Source organism: Anopheles stephensi, chromosome 2 (assembly GCF_013141755.1).
Source record: "Anopheles stephensi strain Indian chromosome 2, UCI_ANSTEP_V1.0, whole genome shotgun sequence".
NCBI lineage: Eukaryota > Metazoa > Arthropoda > Insecta > Diptera > Culicidae > Anopheles > Anopheles stephensi.
The window spans coordinates 2,415,089-2,440,709 of NC_050202.1; the positions used below are offsets into that span (position 1 = coordinate 2,415,089).

General features: G+C 44.9%; 1 protein-coding gene across 9 annotated transcripts in view; it reads left to right on the top strand.

The window, feature by feature from the left end:
• The window catches only part of LOC118503098 (putative polypeptide N-acetylgalactosaminyltransferase 9), a 64,352-nt gene that overhangs the window by 33,087 nt on the left and 5,644 nt on the right, over positions 1 to 25,621 (top strand). For 7 of the 9 annotated variants that reach the window (XM_036035997.1, XM_036036006.1, XM_036035998.1 and 4 more), the window contains 7 exons: positions 21,790 to 22,621; positions 22,726 to 23,091; positions 23,154 to 23,318; positions 23,389 to 23,582; positions 23,647 to 23,865; positions 23,949 to 24,182; positions 24,988 to 25,092. In XM_036035997.1, the coding sequence (XP_035891890.1) occupies positions 22,186 to 22,621; positions 22,726 to 23,091; positions 23,154 to 23,318; positions 23,389 to 23,582; positions 23,647 to 23,865; positions 23,949 to 24,182; positions 24,988 to 25,092 (1,719 nt within the window). In that variant the 5' untranslated portion in view covers positions 21,790 to 22,185. Of the gene's footprint in view, positions 1 to 21,789; positions 22,622 to 22,725; positions 23,092 to 23,153; positions 23,319 to 23,388; positions 23,583 to 23,646; positions 23,866 to 23,948; positions 24,183 to 24,423; positions 24,535 to 24,987; positions 25,093 to 25,621 lie in introns of all 9 variants that reach the window. The other 2 variants (XM_036036004.1, XM_036036005.1) reach the window with 1 other exon arrangement.

Here is a 25,621-nt window from a genome sequence, read left to right on the forward strand (position 1 = left end):
GGCCACCGACTTGTGACTTGGAACTTGAGAGTGATGTGGTGGTTTTACATCCCCAAAAATCCCGGAAGGAACAAAGGAAGAATTTTATGTCCGGGGACTTGCTTGGAAAAAGGGTTCTGCACCGGTCTTACAATGTGGTTTATAAGAGTCTTGTGCTGTGGTAAGCATTATATCCACAAAAGTCGGGTGGAGAGTTGTTAAAAAGAGGCTCTCGATTTACTCAGTGCAGAATAATGGTTTGCGTTTACGTTTGCAAAAGTCGTAACGTAAAACACGTTTTGGAATTTATCGAAGAAAAAGAGAAACAAAAAGGAAAACTCGAATGCCCAACAAAGATGAAAATAAGAAAAGGAGAAAAAAGGATCAAAACACTTGTAAAAAATGTAATTTTATGATTGCAAAATTAAGAAGGAAAAATGCAAGCGAAAAACAACAAACAGTACAAAGCGTACAAGAGAGTTGGTCACAAAAATAAATAAAACATTAAGTAAAACAAGCCGTACGGTGAATTTATAAAAATTGACTAAAAACGCCTTGGAATGACTGATTTTACGCTTTACAATTTTTCGGCGTTGGACGCTGGTGCGATATTGGAAGTGAAAGATGGGTTTCTACTGCAACATTCTACCATGCGCTGTACTGCCGAATTAATATATTCATCTCAACAAACCGAAAGAGTGTTTGCGCCACCAGGAAAAAAGGGGTAAAACCACCGCGGCGGAAAAGAAGTTGCATCGACCCGTAAAATATTCGTTTCCCGTTAAGAAAGTTCGTTCCCGGGGAAAAGCGGTTCTTCTTGGTGGCGCAGCCAAGGGCAGGGCGAAACTTCAAATAATGTTAAACGGTCAAATTACAGGCCGGGCAGAATCACTACACCGACAAAAAAAAAACCCCCGTGTACCAGAAGGGCCTCACAGCACACGAAACAAAACAAAAAAGTACGGGGGACTATATCCCCACGGAGGCCGAAACGGACCGGACGTGACGGAGCGCGCCCGGTGATGGATTTTTATTGTATGCTTTACGTTTAATGAACACTTCTGGCGCAAATTATGATTTTTGCATATTTATGGGCCATTCTCACGCCCCGGCCCGGAACGGGGATGCGATGGGCAGATCGTGAAGTTTTGGGGCTTTTAAAGTGCTGGAGAAAGTTCGCTTAGCATGCCACTTCAACTTTGGCGTTCCTTGCGAAAGGGAGTTCTTGTGCTAGCAGTTCCAAACCACGGAAGGATGCAACTTATTTGAGAATTCCCAACCCACCGGGAAGGCACAGGGGAGGTTGAACCGAGTGGGAGAATGAAGATAAAAAAATCTTCAAAACCGGTCACGGTCACGATTCACGAGTGGCGAACGGGTTTTTTTTGTTGAATGCTGATGATAATAGGAAGCCCACTCGCACACAGCGCCCTTCGCACGAAACACGAAACACCATGCGTGTGTGTGTGTGTGTGTGTGTGTGTCCCGTTGTTGCCGTTCGCTCGGTGGCAATGCAATCGAGGCAATCGAGAGCATTGACCCTTACGGATGCGCCACGAATGCACTTTTATGAAAGTGGAAACAGCTCAAGAGACAGCGAGATAGGGAGAGAGAGAAAGAAAGAAGCATTCGGAAGGGAATAACACGGGAAACCGGGAGGCCGGTTTCTTCCAGAGCCCTTTAGGATAAGATGGGCGACAGGGAGAAAGAGAGAGAGGAAGTGGTCGTGGGTGCATCGCAACCACACATAAACAAACAAATACTGGTGACGAAGAACGGAACAACAGTTAGAGAACTTGATGAAGGGCCGATGGGGGAGCCGAAGACGGGAGGTGGTATCATCGTAGACGATAAACATATCACCCCACTTCACTTCGGCGTCCCTGTGGGGTGGAATGGGAGCTTCGTCGTGAGCCATCGAAAGGTCGTTTATTCAAATCGAGCTGTGGAACCGCGCTGTCGGAGTTCGATAAGGCCGGGTTCCGATGTCGTGCAACCGCAGCCAATTTGTTCCGCAGACATCGATACACTGGTAGGGGGGGGGGGGGGGAGGAACTCAGGGTTCTGCGCGGGAAAGCGGGTGGAAGTGTGGATCTCGAAAACAAGCACTCTTCGCACTAGATACAGTACACCAGACAGAAGTCATCAACAAACAAGATTGGGAACGATTTCGAAACGTCAGCTCAGCTGTTTTTTGTTTCTTGTGAATTGTGTGCATACTTCAATATTGGCATTTGTTCGGCAGATAAGTCATTGAGGAGACAATACTGATTAGATCTTGTTACCAACTTCATTCTAACCCTGGTGAAAACATTTGGAGTAATATTGGAGATGTATCGAAGGTAAACAGATTCAGAGACAAATCTGTGTATCCAATCAAGAGACCTTGAATAGTTATTTGAAGATCAGCACCTAATACCGGGACATTAGTTCCAAGATTCCAGTAACCGCATACCAGCTCCAGATATTCGTCTAGCTGCATCCAAACCGAAGAGAATCGATCTAGAATAATATCGATTTTCAGGCCCATCAAATCGAGAGACTCTTGCCACTTATTTGACCGAGAAATTCTAATCTGGTTATTGCTTCCAAAGTTCTATTCCAACAACTTTTCATCGTGCATCAGCGAGCAGTGAAAACAAAAACCCAGAACCCTCCGCCAACCAATAATTACCTTAAGCTAGCACTGCCTCCGTAAGTTTGTTTGGTGGATGCTTGTTAGCAATGCAAATGCAACCAGATAAACTGCTTGTGGGTGCGTCATCATGCAAAAAAGAGCAGCTTCACCTACTGCATCAAGCTTATTTGCATCTTTGACCATCCTAGCGGACGAAAGATGCAGTTGCAGCTGCTGTTGTCGCCGATGGCATTGGGTAGATAACTTTCTTCACGCCGGTGCGTCCGTTTGGGATCTACTCTTCGGGGAAGTTGCTGCATCTCTTGCGCACCATTCCGCCACCAGCTTGGGTCATTAGAACACGTGGTGCGTGTACTATCTTCAAGTGTTTGGTTTCTAATTGTTCACCGATTATGCTCTCGTGTACCTTGAACTGCTGGCGCTCGGTTAGCCCGTGCCGGCGTTCAAAATTATCTACCCAACCATCTGCTTGTGGCACACTTCTTGGGTTGATGGTGATGGCCGTGACATGCAACGGTTTGCCGAGCCACTTCCGAGCACGTCTTCTTCAGGTGAGCCGTCGGAGTGGACGTACGACAAATTGCCGTTTGCCACCGGCGTAGCTGTAATTTGATTTAATGACACGCGCAACAACGATTAGACGCATGTTTTGGTAGTCGTGTAGTCCAGCGTGCAATTACTCGTCCAGAAATGGACGAAATGGATGTCCATTTTGGGTCACATCTTCGCGTTGGAAGAGCTTCGGAAACGGAAAGGTCGGACGCGTGCGAGCACCGAGTGGTCCAAAGTGCAGTTATGTCCACAAACCCCCGGACCGGTGACCGGCGCTCTTTAAGACGACATTCAAATCAATTTCGAATCTGAAGTAATTTCTTTCAAGATTAATGAAATCTCGTACATTAAACCATGCATTAAATAGCAGGCAATTGTGTTGATTCCCGGCCATTTGTATGGAGGTAGTTTTTTTTCCTCCTCCCTCCATCAATGTCCAGACACACTCCCGAGACCCCGTTCAGCTGCTGCTGTGTGTAAACCTTCTCATCACATAAATCATTACCCGGGGTTCCATTCTAGGGTTTCATCGGTTTCAGTCTCCCAAATCCTATAAGTACCTCCGCCCAGTCTGACCTAGATTTCCGTCTGCTCGGCTGCACACGATTAAGGCTAAAGTCTTCCCCCATCGGTGGTTGCCCGGTTGGTTGACTGGCTTGCTGGTTTGCTGCCTGGACGCATCATATTGATTTCCGCCACGAATTAAATGTACATCAAACGAGTTGGGGTTTGAGCCGAGCGCCGAGGGATTCGGTTGGTCCCGGGTGGGAGTCTCTTCTGACGGTGGGAATTGTTGGGCACGCTATCGACAGAGACACTTAGGAAAGCGGACAGGAAGGAAGGAAGATCGCCTGCCTAATGGTCCGTTGGGACGGGGGAGGAAGAACGTTTATGCTAAGCAGCATAAAACGAGAACTGCCCAGTGTAAGTACCGGTTTGGCCGTTGGCAAGCGAGGGCTGCGGCCTGGTCATTAAAGATCAATCAGTGTGGAATGGGCTGGATTTGTTGTGTGGATGTGGAGCAACAATTGGGGCTCTGTTTTTATGCGCTGCACGAACAAGCAAACCACACACTAACATCAATTTGTCGAACTATTTATATGAACACAGCTTTCATGATGATAGCAAGACTTGGCGGAGAACTTCCGAGAAGTAATTAAGTTCGTATTTCCGTCAACATCTAACGTTACATTTATTAGAGAACAATATAATTGTCCAAATAAATTCTTGGGAAGAAACTCGGGCAACTTTTGAAGTTGGTATTTCTTGACCATGGTCATCGACGGCTAACCCAGCGTTGACGGGCCCTTGACTTCGTCCAGCACGTCCTTCTGGTCAGTGACCAGTATAGTTGTACGTCCGTGTACTACAAGCAATTCACGTTTTATCGCTTCATTGGTTAGGCCGCGCCCCTGACTTTCGCCAACGCCAATGTCCGGACACTGATTTCTCGTGTGGCAAAGAGCCGAAATGCCGCAGACACGTCGGGTGGGAAAACGCTGCCGTCTGCACGCACACGCCTGTTGCGACTACAAAATTGCATTTGATCGAAAATCGAGGCAGCCAAGTTCGTTCGGCTGCTCCAAGTTCACACTCCACGATCGTGGTGGGATCGGGGTTTTCGTGTAAAACAAGCAGGCTTTAGCATTAGACGCTTAAGCGGGTCATGGTGCCGCCGAAGAAGTGTTGTAAGTTGGGTGGAAAAGCAAAAAAAAAAGGAAAACACACCACACACTCTGCAAGTCATTGGCTTCGGCAGATCGATGAGAGAAAAAAGGGAGAGTGAAAGAAAGCCGGCTTATGACACCTTCCACTAGTCAACAAACCCCCGATCACCGTACGGATTGATTCGTTCTGCTGTGGAGCTTTTCATCGACCTAACACCAACCATGCAGAAGAAGACGAGAGCTTGCCAAGGACGAGCCCGATCGATCGACGGAGCATGAACATTTAATTATTTATTTGCTTTTTGGTGATCGAGGGACTAAGAAGGGTCTCTTTAACCCTCATTATACTCTGCCGCTGAGTCGGCTGGACGCACAAAGAACTTCGTCATCCATCTTGTTTGACCGCATCCTATAATCAGCGTGAACACTATGATCAGTCCGCATGGCGGCACACATCGAATGGATGCCTCGAAAGGAAGTCCAGTGTGAGGGTGCGTGACTTTATGATCTAATGCGATGATTTCGATTGATGAGGTTGATGTCAGGGCACAGGTATGCATTATTTCGACACAGTTTGGTGAACAATTCGGAGTCGTATACATGCGTACGGTTTAGTTAAATGAGAAGAATATTTAAATCATCTGTTACGTATCTACCACAAGTTGTCTTACAAGATGCTGCTTTCTTCCAACACTTTCCAAGTCAAGAGTACACGAACCTCGTTAGATTTAGATACGCAAACAAACCATTAATTAGTCCCGATTCCGACGTGTTGCTCTCTCGCCCTTCCCGGATCCCTTACTTCCGATGGAAAAACTGTTGTGCTCCCGTCTCTTTTAGTCGAAGCTAATTACCCAGCGCAAACGTGCCGCCATGTGCGCCGGTAAAGACTCTATTCCGGTGGTGGCGTCGATTGCGCTTGCGCCCGGTCCATTGCGAGCGAGCGAGATACGCATGTTGATTAAATAGTTTGAATGTGTTTCCTCAGCATCCGCCCGTGTGTGTGTGTGTGTGCCTTAGCCTTTTTTTTGTTCTTCTGCCAATCATGGGTTTTGATGAGAATTTCCCTTTTTCTTTGTCGGGCGCAGTTTATGTTGAGCGGTTTTTTTTTACCTTTCGATTGGAAACACCTCGAACTGGTAGGAACTGTTTTATAGTAGCTTTCGTAGCGGTGATCACCATTTCCTATTTGAAACGATTGAGAGGCTTTTCCTATGCAAAGGGAATGGAAAATGCACACTAAATTGATTGGTTTTCCACAAGCTTTTTTTGACGCCTTATTCACCTGGAATATGATAATGAAAAGAATAGTGAAAGTCCGTGTTATATAAACTATTTTCCACTAAATGTCCTATCAAACTCCTCGTTACTAATTGAATTTTCTTCTCGAACGATCACTGGCTGTGGGTGGATTTTGCATGCACAACTTTTTGTCCCTTAGAGAGAGCGGATTAGTCGATGCGTGTGTTTAATTACGCCTGTTGATGTTTTTTTCCCCCTTCGCACCTTCCATTTATGTGTGTGTTTCCCATCCTTAAGCCTATCAGTGGCCGCTCACATGCTATCATGCTTGCCAAGCCCTTTTAACGCGCCGTCGATTGGTTTCGTTTTAACGGTTCAATCCACTCGATTGCTTCCACGGGGTTTCGTTTGTTTTTTCTTCTTCAAGAGGTGGCGATGATCTGGGCGAACGCTCATCTTCAAGATTATACACACACACACGCACACTCGCCCGAGCATAGACTCCTTTCACCCGAGCTTCAGTGTATCAGTGTTGTGAAGTGTTGAAAAGGAAAATCTTCGGAACATAGTAGAAATGGTGTGTTGAGTTTTTACGCAGCAGCATTAGCAATCGACTTGCCCACCGTCAAGAGTGGATAAAATGTTGTTTTTATAATTCGAGTTGTCGATAATGATTATGATTCTTTTATAGAGCGAGACAGATAGAGCAAGCAAGGATACGTCCTTAAGAACAGCTGTGACACACGCACTTGGTTTCTTTATATTCCCACCAAGAACACAGCACGCGCCCTCATCGAGAGCAACCATCTTTTTCAGTTTGTTGAGACTATCGTAACTTGATGTTTATGTTGTTTCACCCACAACACCTTCCCGGTGGAGATGAAGAAAAAAAAAGCGAGTGCCCAAAAAGATAAACACTCATCCAGTGGGGTTAAGTCGAGCGGGCACGTGTTGCCGTTCTGCTTTCTTTCCTTCTAGCTCAACGAAGCCAGTGTCCATCAAAGGGTAAGGGTGTGTGATTGCGATGTTTTGTCTTGACCGGTCTTCGCACGTTCCGCATGTTGAGATTATGCTGGTACATAACCAAACAGGAGACGGAAACATCGGGAGGTATGTGCCAAACAGCAGTAAACAAATTTTAACCAGCCACGGTGCGTGAACATATAGTGTGAGAACGTTGGTATGAGTTTCTGTTGTATTTTGAAATGTTTTTCAGTGTTTTTGGTGTAAGGTGTATGTGCACCTGTTATACAATTATTTTGTGTTTCATTACACAAATTTTGTTCACATGTTTGTTTCTTTAAATATTTTTCGTAGAGTGTGTGCCGTTTTAGCTTTATTATTTGTTCACTCTTAACGTAATGCATTTGTGGACTATTTTGATTGTTTTCCTGTCATATTATTTGTTTGTGTGTTATTCTCTTTTTGTGTTTTATTATTGTAGTATTTTTTATATTTGTTATTATTTTTAAATATGACTTGTACTATTTATTCGTGCTTTTAATAAACTTTTTTCTTATTTAATTTATTTGTTACATTTTATTTTTATTTTATATTTATCTTAATTTTTCGTGAATTTTCATGAGACTTTGGAATGATTTAGAGTATTTTAATTTTTTTTTCATGATACTTTTTGTTGTTCGTGAATTGAGTTTCTTTATAGTTTTTCTAATATGTTTACCATTATCATCAACTCCATGTTGAATTTGTTGTATTGTTTGGGTTACATTTTTTTTTATTCGTTCACAAATTGTGTATGTTTTGATCATAAATATGTGTAATTTTCTTTCACATATTTAATCTGCCTCTGCTCCCTTACATAATTTAATCCTCTTGCAAATTATTGTTTTACGATCTTATGCAATCGTTTCTCTTTCTTTCCTGGAAAAGCTTAAGCATAAGCAGGCTTTCAAATACGGGAAGCTAAACGATTATCATACAAGTCATTATTTACACCGCGCCGGCGGAACAGCTCATCCCGGTGGTGTAAAGCAATAAAAGCACCTTAAAGCGCACCGTTTTAGTCCCACTTTTGTCATGAAAACATATCCCAACCTTATTCCTCACGGTGGTGGCTGTGTTTTGGTTGTTGTCCATTCGCTCGCCAGTGGTCGAGTGTGAAAAAAATGATAGTGCCAGCGAAATGGGAGAGGAGACGAGGGCGAAATATAATTATGTAAGAAGTTTTCACACCAATCATCATTCCGGATGGACTCCGAGTAGGGTGTTTGATGTGAACAAATTTCACTTTTTCACCAGCAGCGGCAGCAGCAGAGTAAACCTGCATCGCCTCCGCTCCTTCTTTTGGGTGGCATTTTATTATAGCCGGCGCGACAAAACTCATTTATTCCTCCCCAGAGCCCCAGCCCTAAATCACTAATCAACCAGCAACATCCGACGGGAAGGTGTCGCAAAAAAACAGACGCGAGAACTCATTTAAAAAGAAACAAGTATCATGCATAAACGGCGCACGTGTGTAAGAAGCTGCGAGCCCGAGTTAGGTGTGCTACCCGTGTTTGGTCGCCTACGTTTTTGATGTGCCATTAGTTCGTTGCTGTTGTAGCGCCCTTTTTTTGCGATACGCTGACACTCTTGTCATTCGAGACGATTATCATAAGCAGTGCTTAAATATCATCGCACAATTTACATAAAACTCGTCCGCCGGCGTCTTGTGTTGTGGCGATGTGTTACCGAACTGGGTATTAGCCTGGGTACGGCGCTCGGGAAAGGCTTTGTTTTGTGTGTTGGTGCAACAGACGCTTTTTTAAGGCGCTGCAGAAAGATGCTTATGCAGTTTGCGTTGTGGGAGAGCAGCAGCGTGTCTAATAAATGCCCGAAGATGCAACACCTAGCGTTCCAGGGTGGTGTTGGGAAAAGGTCTTATTATTATCTTCGGGGGATTACTATTTTTTTCTCTCACCCGTTTGCTCTATCTCTTTGCCAATTTCCATACCGAGCTTGCTGCATAATCGCATAGACTTGGGCGATGTTTTTTTTTGTTGTTTTGTTTCGTTGTTCGTTTTCGGGAGCCTTGCTTTACCTTATAACACCCGATTATTATGCTTCCGCAATCGTCTGTTCAGGCGTGTCATCAGACGGTGGCGGCAGCGGCGTCGGCTAGTTTGCATGTGTCGTGCCGTGATGGGCGCCACGAGCCAGTTCCGTTCAAGTGGCCTTACGAAGAGGGTGAAAATGGCTTTCGCTTTCGTTCGCGACCCAGTTTGAGCAACACACGGGAATGGGGCAGGGGGGAAATGGGAATGTCGCTAACTGGTGTTGATTTGGGTTCGTGACCATGGAGACGACACTTTTTTGATGTTGTCGTTTGTCTGAGCTTTTTTTTGGTATTTTCTTCACAAGATAGTGGTTTCACCTTAGTACATAATGCTTATAACTGATATAAATATTACATTAGAGCTATTCTAAGATTCAATCGTTCCGGGAACATTTGTCGCTCGCTTTTAAAATAGTGGAATTATAAATATAGATAGCTTTTAACTTAAAACTCCTTGACATTGGTTTTTTTTACTTCAATGAAAAATTATGTTAATGAACGTTAATGACGTTTGAGATTTATGAGATTAAGTTGAAACTTTTTAAACGAGTGTTAAAATAAATTAAGGCTAGCAGTTTACACCAACATATTTGTAATAGTCACAAACCCTCTGGAGACAATTTGCCAGCGTTATTCCCACTGTTCGGCCTAGTCTTTCTCCCAATCAGGTTACCAACTTTATGTGACTATCAATTTTACGGTGCAAACACACTCGGGCTGACCACTTTTCCCTCGTTCATGATTGGATTCGCATCTTGCTCGTGCGCCCGTCCCAACGTATGACAAACCCGGGAGGATGATCGCCGTCGCCGTCGTCGTGCGTTAAATTATGCTTTTTGTCACCTTAATTTCCATCTCATTTTCTCTTTCCTTGTTAACCACCCCAAACAGCAGCTTCATGAATCCGTACCTGTGTGTGTGTTTAAACGAACTTTTACTAACGAGATTGATTTTCCCTGTCGGATACGATGGTTGAACGGATGGATCGCCAGTCATGCGGGGAATAATTTTTTTTGCAGACACCTTTCTTCCACTCGGCAACCATCCTTCCCGCACCGAGGTGGGTGATAATCATGTTGAGGTTTTTGGCTGTTTTGTTTTCCATCACTTGTTTGCCGATTGCAAAAACAAAACAAAAAAAGGCAAGCAAACGAGGCGCGACGTCTTTGCGATTGGAAACGCCAACACACACCGTACTGTGAAGCGGATGTTGCGGTAAAGCGCTGGTCAATGGGTGATGATGCAAGCAACCATTTTGTCCATATTCCGATCGGGCCAAATTTGCATGCCACACCGTATGCAGGAGCCCAACTAAAACGGTTGGAAAATCGTCGTTTTGGGGTCGTTTTCACACCGGATAATTATTGACCTCGCACAGGGTCAGCCATGGGTGTATCGGTGAAATCGGCGAGCCGCAACTACTTGTCCACCAGCGGAAGTTGCGCAGAAAATGCCATCGTGCGCTTGTGCGACCAGACATAGGGTACATAATTTAATGTGCCCAGCTCTCGCTAGTTAGCCTACTACACGCCAGGTGCAGCCGATGGATTCGGCTACCGTTTTTCAAGGTTTGTTCGGTGCTCGGTGCCAAGAGAGCCGGAATTAAGGCACCATCATCGTAAAACAAGCTCGACCGAATCGTACACTTTAAACCGGCGCACATTCGATTCGAAGGTTACATTGCGCGATTCGTCAACCCACATGCGAACAGCCCAGAACACACCACCGCTGTGCGTTGTCGTCATTGTTTGCTAATTATTTTTCTCGTTTTAATCCGCGTCTGTGCGTGCGTGCAGATTGCGATTTGGTTCAGTTTAATGTATTACAAACTTTAAATACATTACCCTATCCGATCGGATACGGGCTGTAAGAAGGGTGGTGCGTGGTGGGTTGCCAAGGACGTTTAGCAGCGAGCCGAAGAGTGGAGCATTAAGTTTCGCAATTCAGTTTCGGTCATGGTTTGATGAAAAATGCATCCGGATGAGTGTGTTTTACTCGTCATTGTGCTGTTTTATGGTCGTTTTTTACTAGGTTAGATGATTTACATTTCGGAATCAAGATCGAGAGTGGCCATTGTGTCTGGTTTGTTGTGTTTTTGTTTTGTCGCTGATGTTTAATTATAATATTTTAACGTCTTATTATGCATTCAAAAGGGTAATGTCGGTTAGATGATGCAAAAGCGCAGGGTAGCTCCGGGGGAAGGAGGAAGCTAGAGAGGATGCAGTGGCAATTTATGCTACCAGCTAACCTTCATTCAGAGATTGAATCTTGCAATCTAGCCCCATTTTATATGAAAATAAACAATTATTTTACATAATCGTTGTTTTGACCTGGATTGATTATTTGTAATGAAATATAAAATTATAAAACTTTTTTATCAGTGTTCGAGAGTTAACGAAAGAAGAAAAAAATAACGAAATTTAGTGGAACACTTAAAGAAACAAACAGCGAAATTAATAATAATGATTATTGCTAGTGATTATTTTAGGAATTTCTCAAATAAGGGGAAGGCGTAAAGAAGTTCAAACTAAGCAGATTAAAACACTTGATAACAGAGAAGGAACCAAACAAGTTTTGAAGTTACATTAAAACCTCAACTTGTAGGAGTTAACTTAAGGTTAATACTTCATTTTCCCATTTTTATCGCTCAAATCGACCCCAATTGCGCCCCCCTCATGTGTGAAAAGCGCACCTTGTCTTTCTCTCTCTCTGCATTGGCGCCTTCATACACACTTCCGTTAGTTCCGGTCTAGTTATGGTGACCGTTTTATTTTATTTTTGCTACATTTCAATCTCCCGAACCCTTTTGCTCACGACCGAAGCTTGCAGCGATCGGGTCGAATCCCGTTGACCGGAACCATTTACCACCACCCCTGTCGAGCCATTTCGAGGGAGGGACGAAACAAACATGTGGCTGTGGAGATTAACTATGGCTTAATTAAAATGCACCGACGAAGCAATCGAGAAGTACGTGCGATCCCTTTGGGGGGGTTTAGGAAATCGGATGCGTTCGGATGTGTTGTTATCGACCAATCATCTTAATTACGGAGGAAACTGTCAATATCGGGCAGCGTGTGTGTTATTCCGGTTTTTCCATTCCGGTAGCTACTTTCTAGGCGCTTCCTCTTCAAACCTCAACCCGATTGTCAGCTGGGCCGAGTGTGCCCTGGAGGGACCTCCGCCACCCGGCCAAAGAAAACTTTTTGTAGAGGTGTTTTTGTTGTGGAAACCTTCAACCTTGTGCTAATTGTCATCCGCTTTCACCCGTAACAGGGTGTGTGCACGATCTGCACGATGAGTACTCTAATTTGAGCTGGTTGAAGCTGTGGAATGTGACATTTAACACTCCGGACTTGGTAATGAGAGCGCTTCGGTGCAGTAATTTAAGCGATTTCACAACAAAGTCGTCACTTCCTGGGAGGGTTTCTAAATCATGGCAGCATTTAACCAACTATTGCTACAGCTGGCTTCAAATGTGAATATTCTTCGTAGAGAACGAAACTGATGACAGCAGTGACCTTTCAGTACGGATTCAAAATTATAACTCCGGAGGCACTCCTCGTATGGGATTGCGGTGGATGAGAATTTTGTGCCACAAAACAATCAATTGGGTAGAATGCGCTGTTCCGCATCGGACTAGCGGACAAGATCGATGGGATGCTGTGCCCATATCTATCTGGCTCTGCGAGGCTTCGATCTTGAGCGTTGATTGCACGAAGACCTAAGGGCTCCGAATGGTCCCCTGTGGTGATGTCACGAAAACGAATCGCGAGCCATTCATCTCCTGTGCCTGAGATGCTCGAGGCGGTACATCAAAACTTTCAGAGACAGAGTGCGGGAGATGGGATGAAAGATTATTAAATTTTCGCGCCAAAGCAAACCCAGAGCCCTGTACTCGTTTGTCGTTTTTGCCTCAGGTTTTCTGTCGCTTTTTTTTTGGCCCAAAACCCTGAAAACTAATCAATGAGCAAAGATTAAGACCTTCAGTAGTCGGGTGTTGTGTCACGCTATGTCGTGGACGAGTCCCACTACTGCTGTGGGGGGACCCCAAGTGGTCCACATAAACCTATGGGAAGCTCCCTTGAAGATGAACCGTTTGTTATTGTTTCTGCAAGTCAAGGCAAGTCTCTATGAGCGGTTTGTTAAACACATTCCACGTTTCGTCGCTTTACACCTTATAACACAGTACAGCCCGCGCCAACACTGCTTAATAGCGCTCAAGATGGCGTGACTTGGCAATTATGTGTGTTTGCATCGGTGCATTTTGGGTGAACGTGGATGAAGAGGTTGTGGTCGGTCCAACAGTGCAGCAAGGTATCTTCACTGTAATCGACAAGTGATGAGAGGCCATGTCCAGGTGTCCTGGCTATTGAAATGGGTGAAAAGATGTTGTGGGAGATCTTTTCACTACGATCATCTTAAGGCCGCTGTTGGACTGTGGTTTAACCTTTCCGTTGTGGTGTGGTCCAGAAGGGTTTAACCTTTAAAAAGCTTTGGTTTCTTCTTTCGGTGCACGGATTGGTTGTTTGGGTGATATTTAGGGGTGTTTAGAGGAGGTTATTTTTAAATCGTGTTCCAACGATTTCCATCACGTCAATCTCGCTATTGAAGAAGTTGATGATGCGTAGGAATGATATTTTCGGATAAAATTGGATATGGTCTGTCTCATTAGACATTCATTTGATTTCTTTCATTAGATTGTGTGTTTGAGGTTGAGTGCTTTGGAGTTTGACAGTGCTAAGGTTTATGTCTAAACGGTCCGGATGAGATTTGATACCGATCTCTTTATCATAGGAACTGGCGTTACTACCAACAACACCACCGAGGCCACCCCAGACTTTCGAGATACGGATAAATAAAATACAAGAAAATCAGAACTGGTAGGCTCAGAACCCTCTTAGTTTTTCGCAATTTTCTACACTCTTATTTCCAAAATAATACCTCATCGAGCCTTCTTATATTCATCTTCATGTGTTTTATTATTTCCAATTAAACTTCAAAGTATGTTTTTCTTTTTCAATTAAACTGTCAGAAGCCTTCAATCTTCATCATACGACGTAATGAACATTGAATGATATGTCAAAAAACCAAAATCTCCCAACAAAAAAAAGCCAACTAAGCCACGCAAGAAGCGACGAGGCAGCCACATTTCTGAGACTTCACGCGGAAAAACGTGGAAATCCTACAACTCCATTTAAAGAGGAAAAAAAGCACTGGCCGGTCCCTGAAGTGAAGCAGTGCTGTGGAGCCAAAAAAACAAACGCCCTGAAATGAAAACCTTCTGTTGCGTGCTCACATTAATTAGCATATCGCCACAACCATAACGCTTACGGGACGGACCCTGCCGGTGGTAAGGTACACGACGGCGATACGATACGTTTAAACAGCACCAGTCAGTAATTTAAATCAAACCACCGCAGAGCAATCGTTAAGCGTCAAAGTGTCGTTGGAAAATTTGGCCCAAAACGTGCGTCCTGCGTGTGTCGTGCTTCACACGCCGGTGAGTTTAATGTCCCCGCCCAGTTTGTGTGGTGCTATGGGTGATACGGGCAAATTAAACTGTTCCGCCGCAAGTAAAAACCAAAAGGACAGCGGAGAAAAATGATTGCTGTTCGTTCTTAGTGGTTGCAATAAATCACCAATGATTGCAAAATAAGATAGATGAAGATGCTGGGAAATTGGGAAAGTTTTTAACGCCAAAAAGCAGAAGGACACCACCACCGCCGCCACGACCAACACCGACTAATTATGTGGGGGATGTCTCATCCTCGCTCCGTGGGCCGATTTACGTAACGGACGAGGATTTATTTGTGCATGCAAATTTATGTCCAGGTAGTAGACAGACAGGGCCAAAAAGTTGTCTAAAGTTTGTAAGATTTGGACGGGTGCTTTTGATTGAGCTCGACGTTGGAGCTGCAGGGTGGAGTTAATTTAGCGAAGTGACGATTAGTCCGTGTCCCGAGCACAATCTCGCCATAGCAAAGTATAGAAATGCTTCTCCTCAAGGAACGAACGACGCACGAAGTGGAATGTTGTGTGAAAGTTGTGCCAAAAATTCCATCCTATTTAGACATCCTTCCTTTAATCCGGCTTGGCTTTAACTTCCAAGTGGCGTCGGTGTTTTTTTTTTTACATTCGCCGGTGGGTTATGCCCGTGCGATATGCTTCGCGTATGTTAATTCGAGTGGGTGATTTAATCCTTCTGTCTGCTAATTTTATTTCGCATACCACTAAAGCTTAGCCAAATCGAAGGTGTTCGATTTAGTCAGCGGGCAACAGTCGCTTACCAAGCAAACAAAAAAGGCGTCGGGCGAACCTATCTAATTAATCGGCATCTCCTGGTGGGAAGATGCGTTCGGTAACGCTCTCGAGTCATGGGTAACTTTCTCCGACCAGCAGAGCTCTGTTGGCTGCTCGGCAGCAGTTAAACGGGCGCCATAATGACCGTTCGGTTTCGTTTCGGTGGCGCATCTTCCTTCCTTCCTTTTGGACCCGCTGCCCCACACCGTGCATCCAAAACGCCCCCGGGAGAGTTGGATGAGCTCGCGTTTGGGGGATGGATAGTTGGATGCGATGGTACTTTTACTTTTACCCTCCCATCGCCATCGAGTGTGGTGGTGGATTGGCCAAACAAAATTCACAATAAAACATGAGCACCGAAAGCGATGGTAGAAATGGACATAAATCCGTATGACATCCCTTTTCAATCGAAAAAAAAACGAAGAAGGTGATGGCTATCGGTGCACACATCACCAACAGCAAGAGCGGTGAGCTCATGATCGCCGCCGACACGCAACAGATGAAGCGTGGTAAGCGAAGTTCAACAAATCTTTACACCTTTCAAACACGGAATGCGTGCAACTGACTGTCGGGGAGTACTCTCACATGTGCGATAAACCGAATGTAATCGTGGGCATGATTGAAGGCAAAAATCCGGATGTTGCGATCGAATAAATTGCCATCAGCATAGATCCGTGCTGGTTGGGATGAACCGGGAAGACATAGTTGCGTTTACTTGCGCCACTAGCACATGCGATACAAAGCGAAGGGGTGAATTTTAGTGGTGCTGTGTGAAGTTGGGCAGATTTATTGCCTTTTGCGAACGGTTCGTGTGACGATGTGCAGAGGATGTGCAGGGGTTTAATGATGTTTTTAATTTATTTTGCTGTATCAACATCGTCTTGCTAAGAAACTGATACAAAAGAGTAACTTAAATCACATCAGGTAGCCGCGTCTTCCACGAATGAATGCCTTGTCGTGGTCGCCTTGAATCTTAAGACATCTACTTGACGTCTTCTCGACATTGTCATGTTAACCAATGGCAGGTCTTGTCAAAGTATGCTCGAGGGGTCAATGGAGAAGGCTTCTTTTCCAAATTCCAACGTCCTTGAGTGGCGAACGGCAGATTTAGTGGGAATTTCTCAATTGGAGGGCTTGATAGGAGATTTTGATACCTTGTTTTGAGCTGACTTGTTTTGCTTAAACAGTCTCTTAAGTCAACTACTTATTAGTTAACTTCTATATCTATGCAGACGGCTTATAAAGCCTCTACACTGTAGATGGTCCGGTGTTATTTTCGTGACATTACCAGCACTACGAAGCTGTGAAACAAGTCCAATAAAGCGTGTAAGAAAGTCCTTTACTTTGTCAAATGACTGATCCAACACACCAACGTACGATTTCTATTCGCATGACATTCGCTCTTAAATTTCCCTTTTTTTCGCATGTGACCCCAAACCGAAGAAAGTTTCCCGTCGTCCCTCTCTGCACCAGCAGCAGGAAACACTCCGGGGAAAAAGGTTCTTTGCCGTTGTTGGCGACGTGCCACGAATCGATCATTCCGATCGAACACAAAGCCCGGATAAATCTAGGTCCGGGACTAGAGTGCTGGTGGTGAATTTTTATGTGCACAAACTGTCACATAAATCTCTTCTCCCCCGTGAGGATGTAAACTCTCCAATGGCGTCCTCCCATTCCCATGCCTCCTGCCTTCCCCCCGTTTCCGATCCGATGCGGTGTGCATTAATGTGTAGTTAACTGGGCTGGAGTTGTCCACACAAAAGCTGCGAATTTCAATGATCTTTCCAATTCGCATACCACATACTGCACGCGAACGCCCGACTGTGTGTGTGCAATGAATTAAATGTCACTTGAACTAAATTTTGTTTCTTTGATGCAAACCATAACTAACCTTTTTTCTCCTACTGAAGAAGAAAGGGTCAGCGGATCGGTTAAAAGAGAGCCTCCCGGACAGCTGAAGAACTGAAAAGGAAAGTTCTTCATAACATTGTCTCGCCACGACTAACAAACGACGGGGCGGCTCGTTATAATGCAATCGAAAAGTGTGGGAAAAAAACGCCAAAGTCACCTGGCGGCCTTTTCCGGAAAGGAAAAAACTGCCAAGCGACGGGGAAAATTTGTCTTTCACGGTCGATTGAATCAGAGACGGAGCCACCGAGCCGGCTCGAACAGATCGACCGAAAATCACTGCGGAATCAAAATCAATTAAGCGTACCGATTGGAGGCAGCGAATCGGGTGCGAGACGCGAGGCTTTTGAAGTCTTTCTATCCGCTACCTCTTGTTGCCTTGTTGAGTCGTAAATTAGAAGATTGGCGTTTTGTTGAAGAAGATTCGCTTTAATGAGCCTCATTTCTGAAGCATGCGCCGTGCGTTATGAGCCACAAAATGCAAAATGCGCTCTGAAAAGGCAACGCAAAAAAACGCAACCATGAAAATACGATCAACATAATTAATGACATCAACGCCCGTGTTAAAGTAAGTGGACAAAGTGATCGCGAGGCACCAGCAACAGCCACAGCAGGAGGCCGTGCGAAATGTCGTGTTTTCTTCCGCATTTTTCCGCGATTCGTCTCACTATCGCACTCTTTGAGCCCGGGTTGTGATGGGTACGCATCGGCAAGCGGTTTGATTACGCGATCGTCTCCTCGGTGGCGTAAATGAGCTGTCATCGGATCATCTTTTATGTTGTGTCGGTCGGTTATGTTTGATAAGCGAACCGCCAGCCCGATACCTTTCGCCGGTGTGTCTCACGATTCGCCATTCGGTGGGTGTGGGATGCCTCCCGCCGGGTATTATGAGGTTTATTGCGTGGTTTAAGACGGTAGGCTTTACGATAGGCAATCGACAATGTTATTGCCGTTGACGGAAGCCTAAAAAGCAAAGTGAGGGATATATTTATCGAACGTTTTATTCATATCGGCTTTGCAGTTTTTCTTGACACTCAACCGGATGGCTTCTCTGCGGTTGTGTAACAGTCGGAGGAGGGGCTAATTATGGGAGGTACGTCAATTTGGAGCCCCAAACATATTTTTTCCATTATTTTAGATATTCTTAGAAAATTCAAAACCCTTGTTAAAATACCTCCAACGATCGAAACTCTAACAAAAAACGGATTAGAAGTAAATTTGTAAAGCAAATTGCATACCTTTAGGCTGATCGATCCATGTGAGGTCGTAGCAAAAAAAGCGCAAAAAATGATATTTGCCAAACCGCCCAAAATAAATAATTCGGCAATGAAGAGGTTTTAATGCGCACCCGTTTCGATCTTACATCACCCAAACGAATATAATACCAAGGTTCATCGATGCAATGAGGCCACATTAGCGCAGTGCCTAATTTTGGAGTAAAACCTCGGTGGAAAAAAAAACCCTCACCTACGTTCCGAACACCTTTTGATAAATGCTGTGCACAATGATCCAAACAGGGCGACGGAGTAATAGAGGGTTTAATATGCTGCTCATGCCCGGGTAAGGCTTTTTTCCCATGACCTTGTCCTTTCGGTTGGGTGATTTGGAGCAATCACCCCTACCCCAGAAGGTGTGTAATGCAAATCAAAATACGCACCTTTTGGAGTTGCGCTCTTTTTTTTCAACCCCCATAAAGCCCCAAATCGAGCCTGAATCGATGAACTCAAGGGGCCAATTTGAGTGAGCCTCGATGAAATTGATGCTGCACGGTGCCGGCTTTTTTGACGAATCCCTTAGAGGACGCCACTTTGTTTGAGGGGTAAAAATTGAACTCCAAAAACTGCAACCCACAATTTTTCCACTGTTTTTTGTGCCCTACGGGTAGGAGATTGACCGATCAATGGTCACGAGCAGATGAACGCTCGGTGTCCCTCTATTTGCGTTTGAATAATGAGCGATGGACAACAGCACCGTCAATCAATATTAACTCACCAATATCAACTATCGACCGCATACATGGGCCGGAAGAAGTGTCTGACACAATGACGGGGAGGAATCACAGTAAAGCAAACCAAACAACAAACAGCTCAGGCTAAGGAAGGAAAATTGAGGGATTAAATAAATTGCACAACAAAACTGTACGTCAAACAATCCGAGCTGCGCGGGAACAACAGAAGCACCAAACATAAAACTGAAATGAAAATGATTGTTTTCTGCTTTCTGCTACTGCTGGAGGTGCCATTCATTCATTCATTCACTCATTGTTTTGTATTTGTTCGTCGTGTGTCCTCTCGCTTTCTTTGGCGTACAAAATGGTCCATCATAGACCTATATGAGAGGGGCAATTTGGGGGTTCAATTACCAGCGTCCAAAATAGCAGGAAAACACAACTCGTACCATCAGGCCAGCCGAAAAATATAAAATAAAACGACATTCAACCCGGCGAAGGAAAACGAAACGAAAATTTATGATTCCGCACGACATCTTCCCCGGGTTGTGCCGCGAGACCGTTCGTTCCCAGCGCCGTCAAATAAATTCCCATCAGCGATAACTTTCAATCTCAACGCATAATTACACCGATCATTGTTTTTCGGTTTTCCTTTTATTTTTGGGGTTGGGGGGTTAGGGGTTTCATCTGCTTGCCATTGCTTCCCCGTTGGTTCTGGAGCCGTTTCGCACTATGTAACCTTTGACTTTCTCTGTGTCCGCGATGCTTCATGTCTCGTTTTTGCGTGTACGTATTATGCGTTGAGCGTCTTGCAATCGATGTGTGAGAGCGTGTGCGAGATGATGCTGTAGGTTCGCATTGTTTTACCTTATGCTCAATCATATTATGTGACACAGATTGCATCATCGAGAGCGTTCCCCTCCGGAGTGCAGGTGTAGTTTTAGTCGAGAAACTCAATCCGGCGAGTGCTTGAACTCATCACGAGCATTTTTATTTCACTTTAAACAGTTGGCACAATAAATTAGATGCAAAAGGTAGAGGTGTTCTCCAGGAAAAAGACAAAACGTATCAATTTCTTCACCGGTTCACACAAGGAAAGGTATCAATTTGTGGATACCTCCTGTCCTAACAAAAGGCCCCTGAAGGTGCACGGTTTTAACACCCGGGCTACGGCGTCTCGTCTGTTGGTAACGCAACCGGATGATTATGATTATTGTGGCGTGGGGTTTTGCCGTGTCTGCACCATTCCTGAAGGGTGCCAATTATGCAATTTGAAGCTTGTTTCGCTACCCGTTTACCGAGGGAAATGATGAATTGCATCACACGGATAGATATATTGGAGCCGCATTCTAGAGTTGAGATTGAGTAGGGTTAAGTCCGTGAGTGATTGACTTTGGAGTTCAATAACAATAGTGAATGATAGAGAACTTACAAGAGCTCTGAAAGATCTTTTATGCTACTTTTTCTATATAGGATGTCGCTGTGTTCTAGCGATCCACATAAGTATCTGTAGTTAAATGTATCACATCGGCTGTGTAAATTGTGGGAACAAGATGGCTTTGATGTTCTAAATCTTGAGCCGAGGGGTCAGTAATAATGTCCACATCTTAAAGAAGCTCCTGGACAAGATCACCATAGTTATGCAAAATCCCCAAACGAAACGTCTCCTTGACTCCCAAAATTCTGCAAGCAATGATCAATATATCTAGGTCACTATTTCAACATATTTTTGGTCAACATTTTGGTAATGCTCCGACAAATGAATGATAAATCTTAGAGAACATATCAAACTATCTGAACTTCACTTAATATGACCTTATTATTACATATACGGTTGAGCTATAATAAGTCTAGCATTTCCAACAGTAATCAAAACCATTCCCTAACAACTTCAATTCCGTGTGCCTTCGTGTCTCTCTCTTTCTCTCCCTCGGATAAGATGTCATTGCGCAATCGTCTACTTCTCCCTGGGAGATACGATCTATTGTTTTAGGTCTTCTCAACAACAAACCACCAACTATGCAACGATGACCGGTGTGGGCTTCTTCCCACACGCGCGCGCTTCTTCGTCTCCTCGCAACAGACTCATCTTCTCAAGAGAGTCTATACTTTCGCTAGACGCTTGTTCCTATCGCCCAACCGCCGCTTGGTGCACACCCCACGAGAGCCCTCTAGCACTCTGTGGAATGCACGCCAGTCGAAGCATGAAAAAAGCTCACCGTCTCCGGTCCAGTCCGGTGATGCCATTCCGGGGCCTTTGGCGAACGCATAAAAGCGATGTGCGCGTTGAGGCGTAAAATCTCCAAACGATGTACCAATCTTTTCGTATGTAGCTGCAGGGCGTAGACAAAAACTGCACACAAATCTCTCTGCCTTCGGGCATTTGATTGAATTTATCAAATCAAACAGCGTGAACTCTAATTGTGAATCATTTAATGCACATTTCATTGACTCTAAACCGCTCTTTTTTCGTTTCCTTTCGTTTCTTTTCTTTCTGCAGAAATTGCAACACATATCAAACAACACATTAAACACATCACGACGGTAACAGATGCATCATCGATCGGGATTAGGAGAAACACAGCGTACGGTGGCCGAGTGGTGCTAATTTTATACCACCGACAAGACTTGTCGAAAAGCGGGTCCATCATTTACGGTGAATACAATTCGGACACATTTCACCCGTGACGGACGTGAGGGTCTGCAGTGTACACAGAACCGGAGATGTGTACAGGTGATCGTACGTTGTCGAAAACGTAACACTCGATCACAAACTGTCTGACGTCTGGCGTTAAAGAAAAGTCATCCTAAATCCGAAAGTCATCGCCATCAGAAGACGATTTAGCGTGCAGTAAGGAATCATTCCTGCCGATACATCACAACAAACTTTATCAAAATGGCGCTGCTTGGTAGACGGAGATCATCCTTCCTGAAGCTCGCCGCCCTGTGCGGTGTGGTATGGTTTATGGCTGTGTTTGTGCTCTACTCGGACGACGCTAGCCGGACGGGCCCGAGCGGAAGCGGAAGTGGTGCGGCCAGTGGTGGTGGAGCGATCGAGTACGAAACGCCCCGCCGGTTACCACTGGAAGGAATCCGGAACAAGTTCAATCAGTTCATCGAAAACGCTCGACTGGACGCGGATCGACAGGATCCGGTAGTGCCGGAGGTACAAGCTCCGGATGTTAATTTTGTCGATCACAATCGCTTGGAGGATGGGGATGAAGGGGACGCAGGTGTCGGAGCTGTGGACCCCGACCTGGATGAACCACCGGTAGTGAAGACGGTGAAACAAACACCGTCAAAGCCAGGCAAAGCGCAAGAACACGGTGGTGGTGAGTATCGTATAACAGTTTGCGTGTTGTCGCGAGTTGCCTACCTTTAGGCGTACTAACTAGCTTCAAGGCTGAATAATACCTCTGCTGTCTTAACTTTTCAGGTCTTCAATTGCCTGGAGTTATCGCGCCACCGAGTGACGGACCGGGAGAGCTAGGCAAACCGGTCATCCTCCCGAAAGAGCTAACACCCGAAGTGAAAAAGCTGGTCGATGAAGGATGGGCCAAGAACGCCTTCAATCAGTACGTAGCGGACATGATCTCGATTCGACGAACGCTACCCGATCCCCGTGATGCTTGGTGTAAGGATACGGATCGATACATGGACGATCTTCCCCCAACATCCGTCATCATTTGCTTCCACAATGAGGCGTGGTCGGTGCTGCTGCGTACCGTCCATTCCGTGCTCGATCGTTCACCTGATCATCTCGTGAAGGAAGTGATACTTGTGGACGATTTCTCCGATATGCGTAAGTGATTCACCCAGTCTCGTTTCACAAACTTCAACTAATCACAATTATTTCCATTGTAGCTCACACACAGAAGCAACTGGAGGACTACTTCCTAGCGTACCCGAAGGTGAAGATCGTAAGGGCCGCGAAACGTGAGGGTCTTATTCGTGCTCGTCTACTTGGTGCTCGTCACGCAACAGCTCCAGTCCTAACATATCTCGATTCTCACTGCGAATGTACCACCGGTGAGTTGCGAACGAACGAAAATAAGATATGCTTGCTGAGTACTAATGGTTTCCCTTTAATAACCCACAGGATGGCTAGAGCCATTGCTTGATCGTATCGCACGTAACTCAACGACTGTGGTCTGCCCTGTGATCGACGTGATCGACGACAACACGATGGAGTATCACTACCGTGATTCGGGTGGCGTAAATGTTGGTGGATTCGATTGGAACCTACAGTTCAACTGGCACGCCGTACCGGAGCGCGAGAAGCGCAAACATAAGGTTCATGTTTCGCATGCAAACATCAAGAAACCATCTTTACTTATCGTTTACCTTCTTGTTTTAGAGCCCAGCGGAACCCGTCTGGTCGCCAACCATGGCGGGAGGTCTGTTTGCGATCGATCGCGTCTTCTTCGAACGACTCGGCACGTACGATTCCGGGTTCGATATCTGGGGTGGTGAAAATTTGGAACTCTCCTTCAAGACGTGGATGTGCGGTGGTTCGCTGGAGATTGTGCCCTGCTCGCACGTTGGTCACATCTTCCGGAAACGTTCACCGTACAAGGTAGATCACGATCCACAGCTGATCAGCTGTCAGCTTAAAGATGAAGGAGTCTTCATTTGCTCGATCTACCCTTTTTTTTTTAGTGGCGAACGGGTGTGAATGTGATCAAGCGCAACTCGGTCCGACTGGCCGAGGTGTGGATGGATGAATACGCACAGTACTACTACCAGCGTATTGGTAATGATAAGGGCGACTATGGAGATGTTACCTCGCGCAAGAGGCTACGCGAAGAGCTTGGATGTAAATCGTTCCGGTGGTATCTGGATAACATCTATCCGGAGCTGTTCGTGCCTGGAGATGCTGTTGCATCGGGAGAGGTAATGATTCGTTTGCTTTTGTTGCGAATAGGACAATTTGCTGTCCTTTAATTTGGATGAGGAACATCCAAAAGAAGTGTTGATTAAATATTTTTTATCTCAGTTATTCTTCAACGTTGGTGTCTATTGCAAAACCATATTCAAATTACCTTACATTCGATTTTTGTTAGAAGAAACAATAGACACCTCCGTAGTTGCGATTACATTCATAAATAATACATGAATTATAAAAACAATCTAGGTAAGAAACATGGGTTACGGTAATCGAACCTGTCTGGATGCGCCTGGCGGCAAGCGGAACCTGCGGAAACCGGTCGGACTCTATCCGTGCCACAATCAGGGTGGCAATCAAGTAAATAACCCATTTTACATATCCCGTCTAGAACCATATGCCAGATGCGTAACAGAAGCAAAGCAACCCAGGCTACTACCAATCATCACCGCTCCGGAACTGTTCAATAATGTCATTCATCATCTTCGACAGTTTCTCGCTTGCGCGATCGTTGAAGTCTTTTATTTTTCGAATAGCGTCGAGCCGTTTTGTTGTTAATTCTTGGTTTAATTTATCATTTTCTTTTCTTTCTCTTCTTCTTTTTTATCCTTCGTTCGCGTCAACCGCGTGTGTTTTTGTCACTGTGTGCTCGTTCCAATGCTCCCAATCGACCTTCAACGCACGTTTGCCCTTCCCCTACGCACACACACCCGTGTATCTTTGTGTTCACTTATTGCGCTCCCTCACTAAATGTGGTGCCCTCTGCTTGATTGTTTCGTAACCACCTTAAAACTACCACCACGTACCGTGCAGATTCGGAACCTGTGGTCTAATCTGTGTATCGATTCGGCGGCAAAACCCGAGGACATGCATTCGCCGATGGGTCTCTGGCCCTGCCATCAGGCCGGCGGTAACCAGGTACTGTACACCCAGCAAAACGCAACCTCAAAACCACACACATACATTACGTACACGCATTACTACAACACTTGGACGACAGCAAGAGAAGAGTTTTTTGTTTTGTTTTGGTCAACATTGGACTTTAATTTGGACTGAAGGACTGCTGTGGGTAACCCTTTTTGGACTGGTAATGGATCATTTAATCAGGAAAAAGCACTCTTAACTACATCGACCAAAATTATCGTGGACATTAAACGACTCATTGGCCCAAATTAATCGCTCATAAACATACATTCACACTGAAAGACTAACAGAGACATGCATACATCAAACGTATTCATAAGAGATTGGGATAAAAAACGTTTTTCGCTCATGAATTAATGCTTATTGAAATTAGATTAAACAAAGAGTACATTCGGTGTTGCGGCAATACTAATTCGCTTTGCTTATTTTATTACTTCGCTTAAATTATAAAATAAGCCAAACATTACTAACTTCTATTGAAACTAAAATTGTTTTTTTCTCATAGAAGCTTTCTTATCTATAT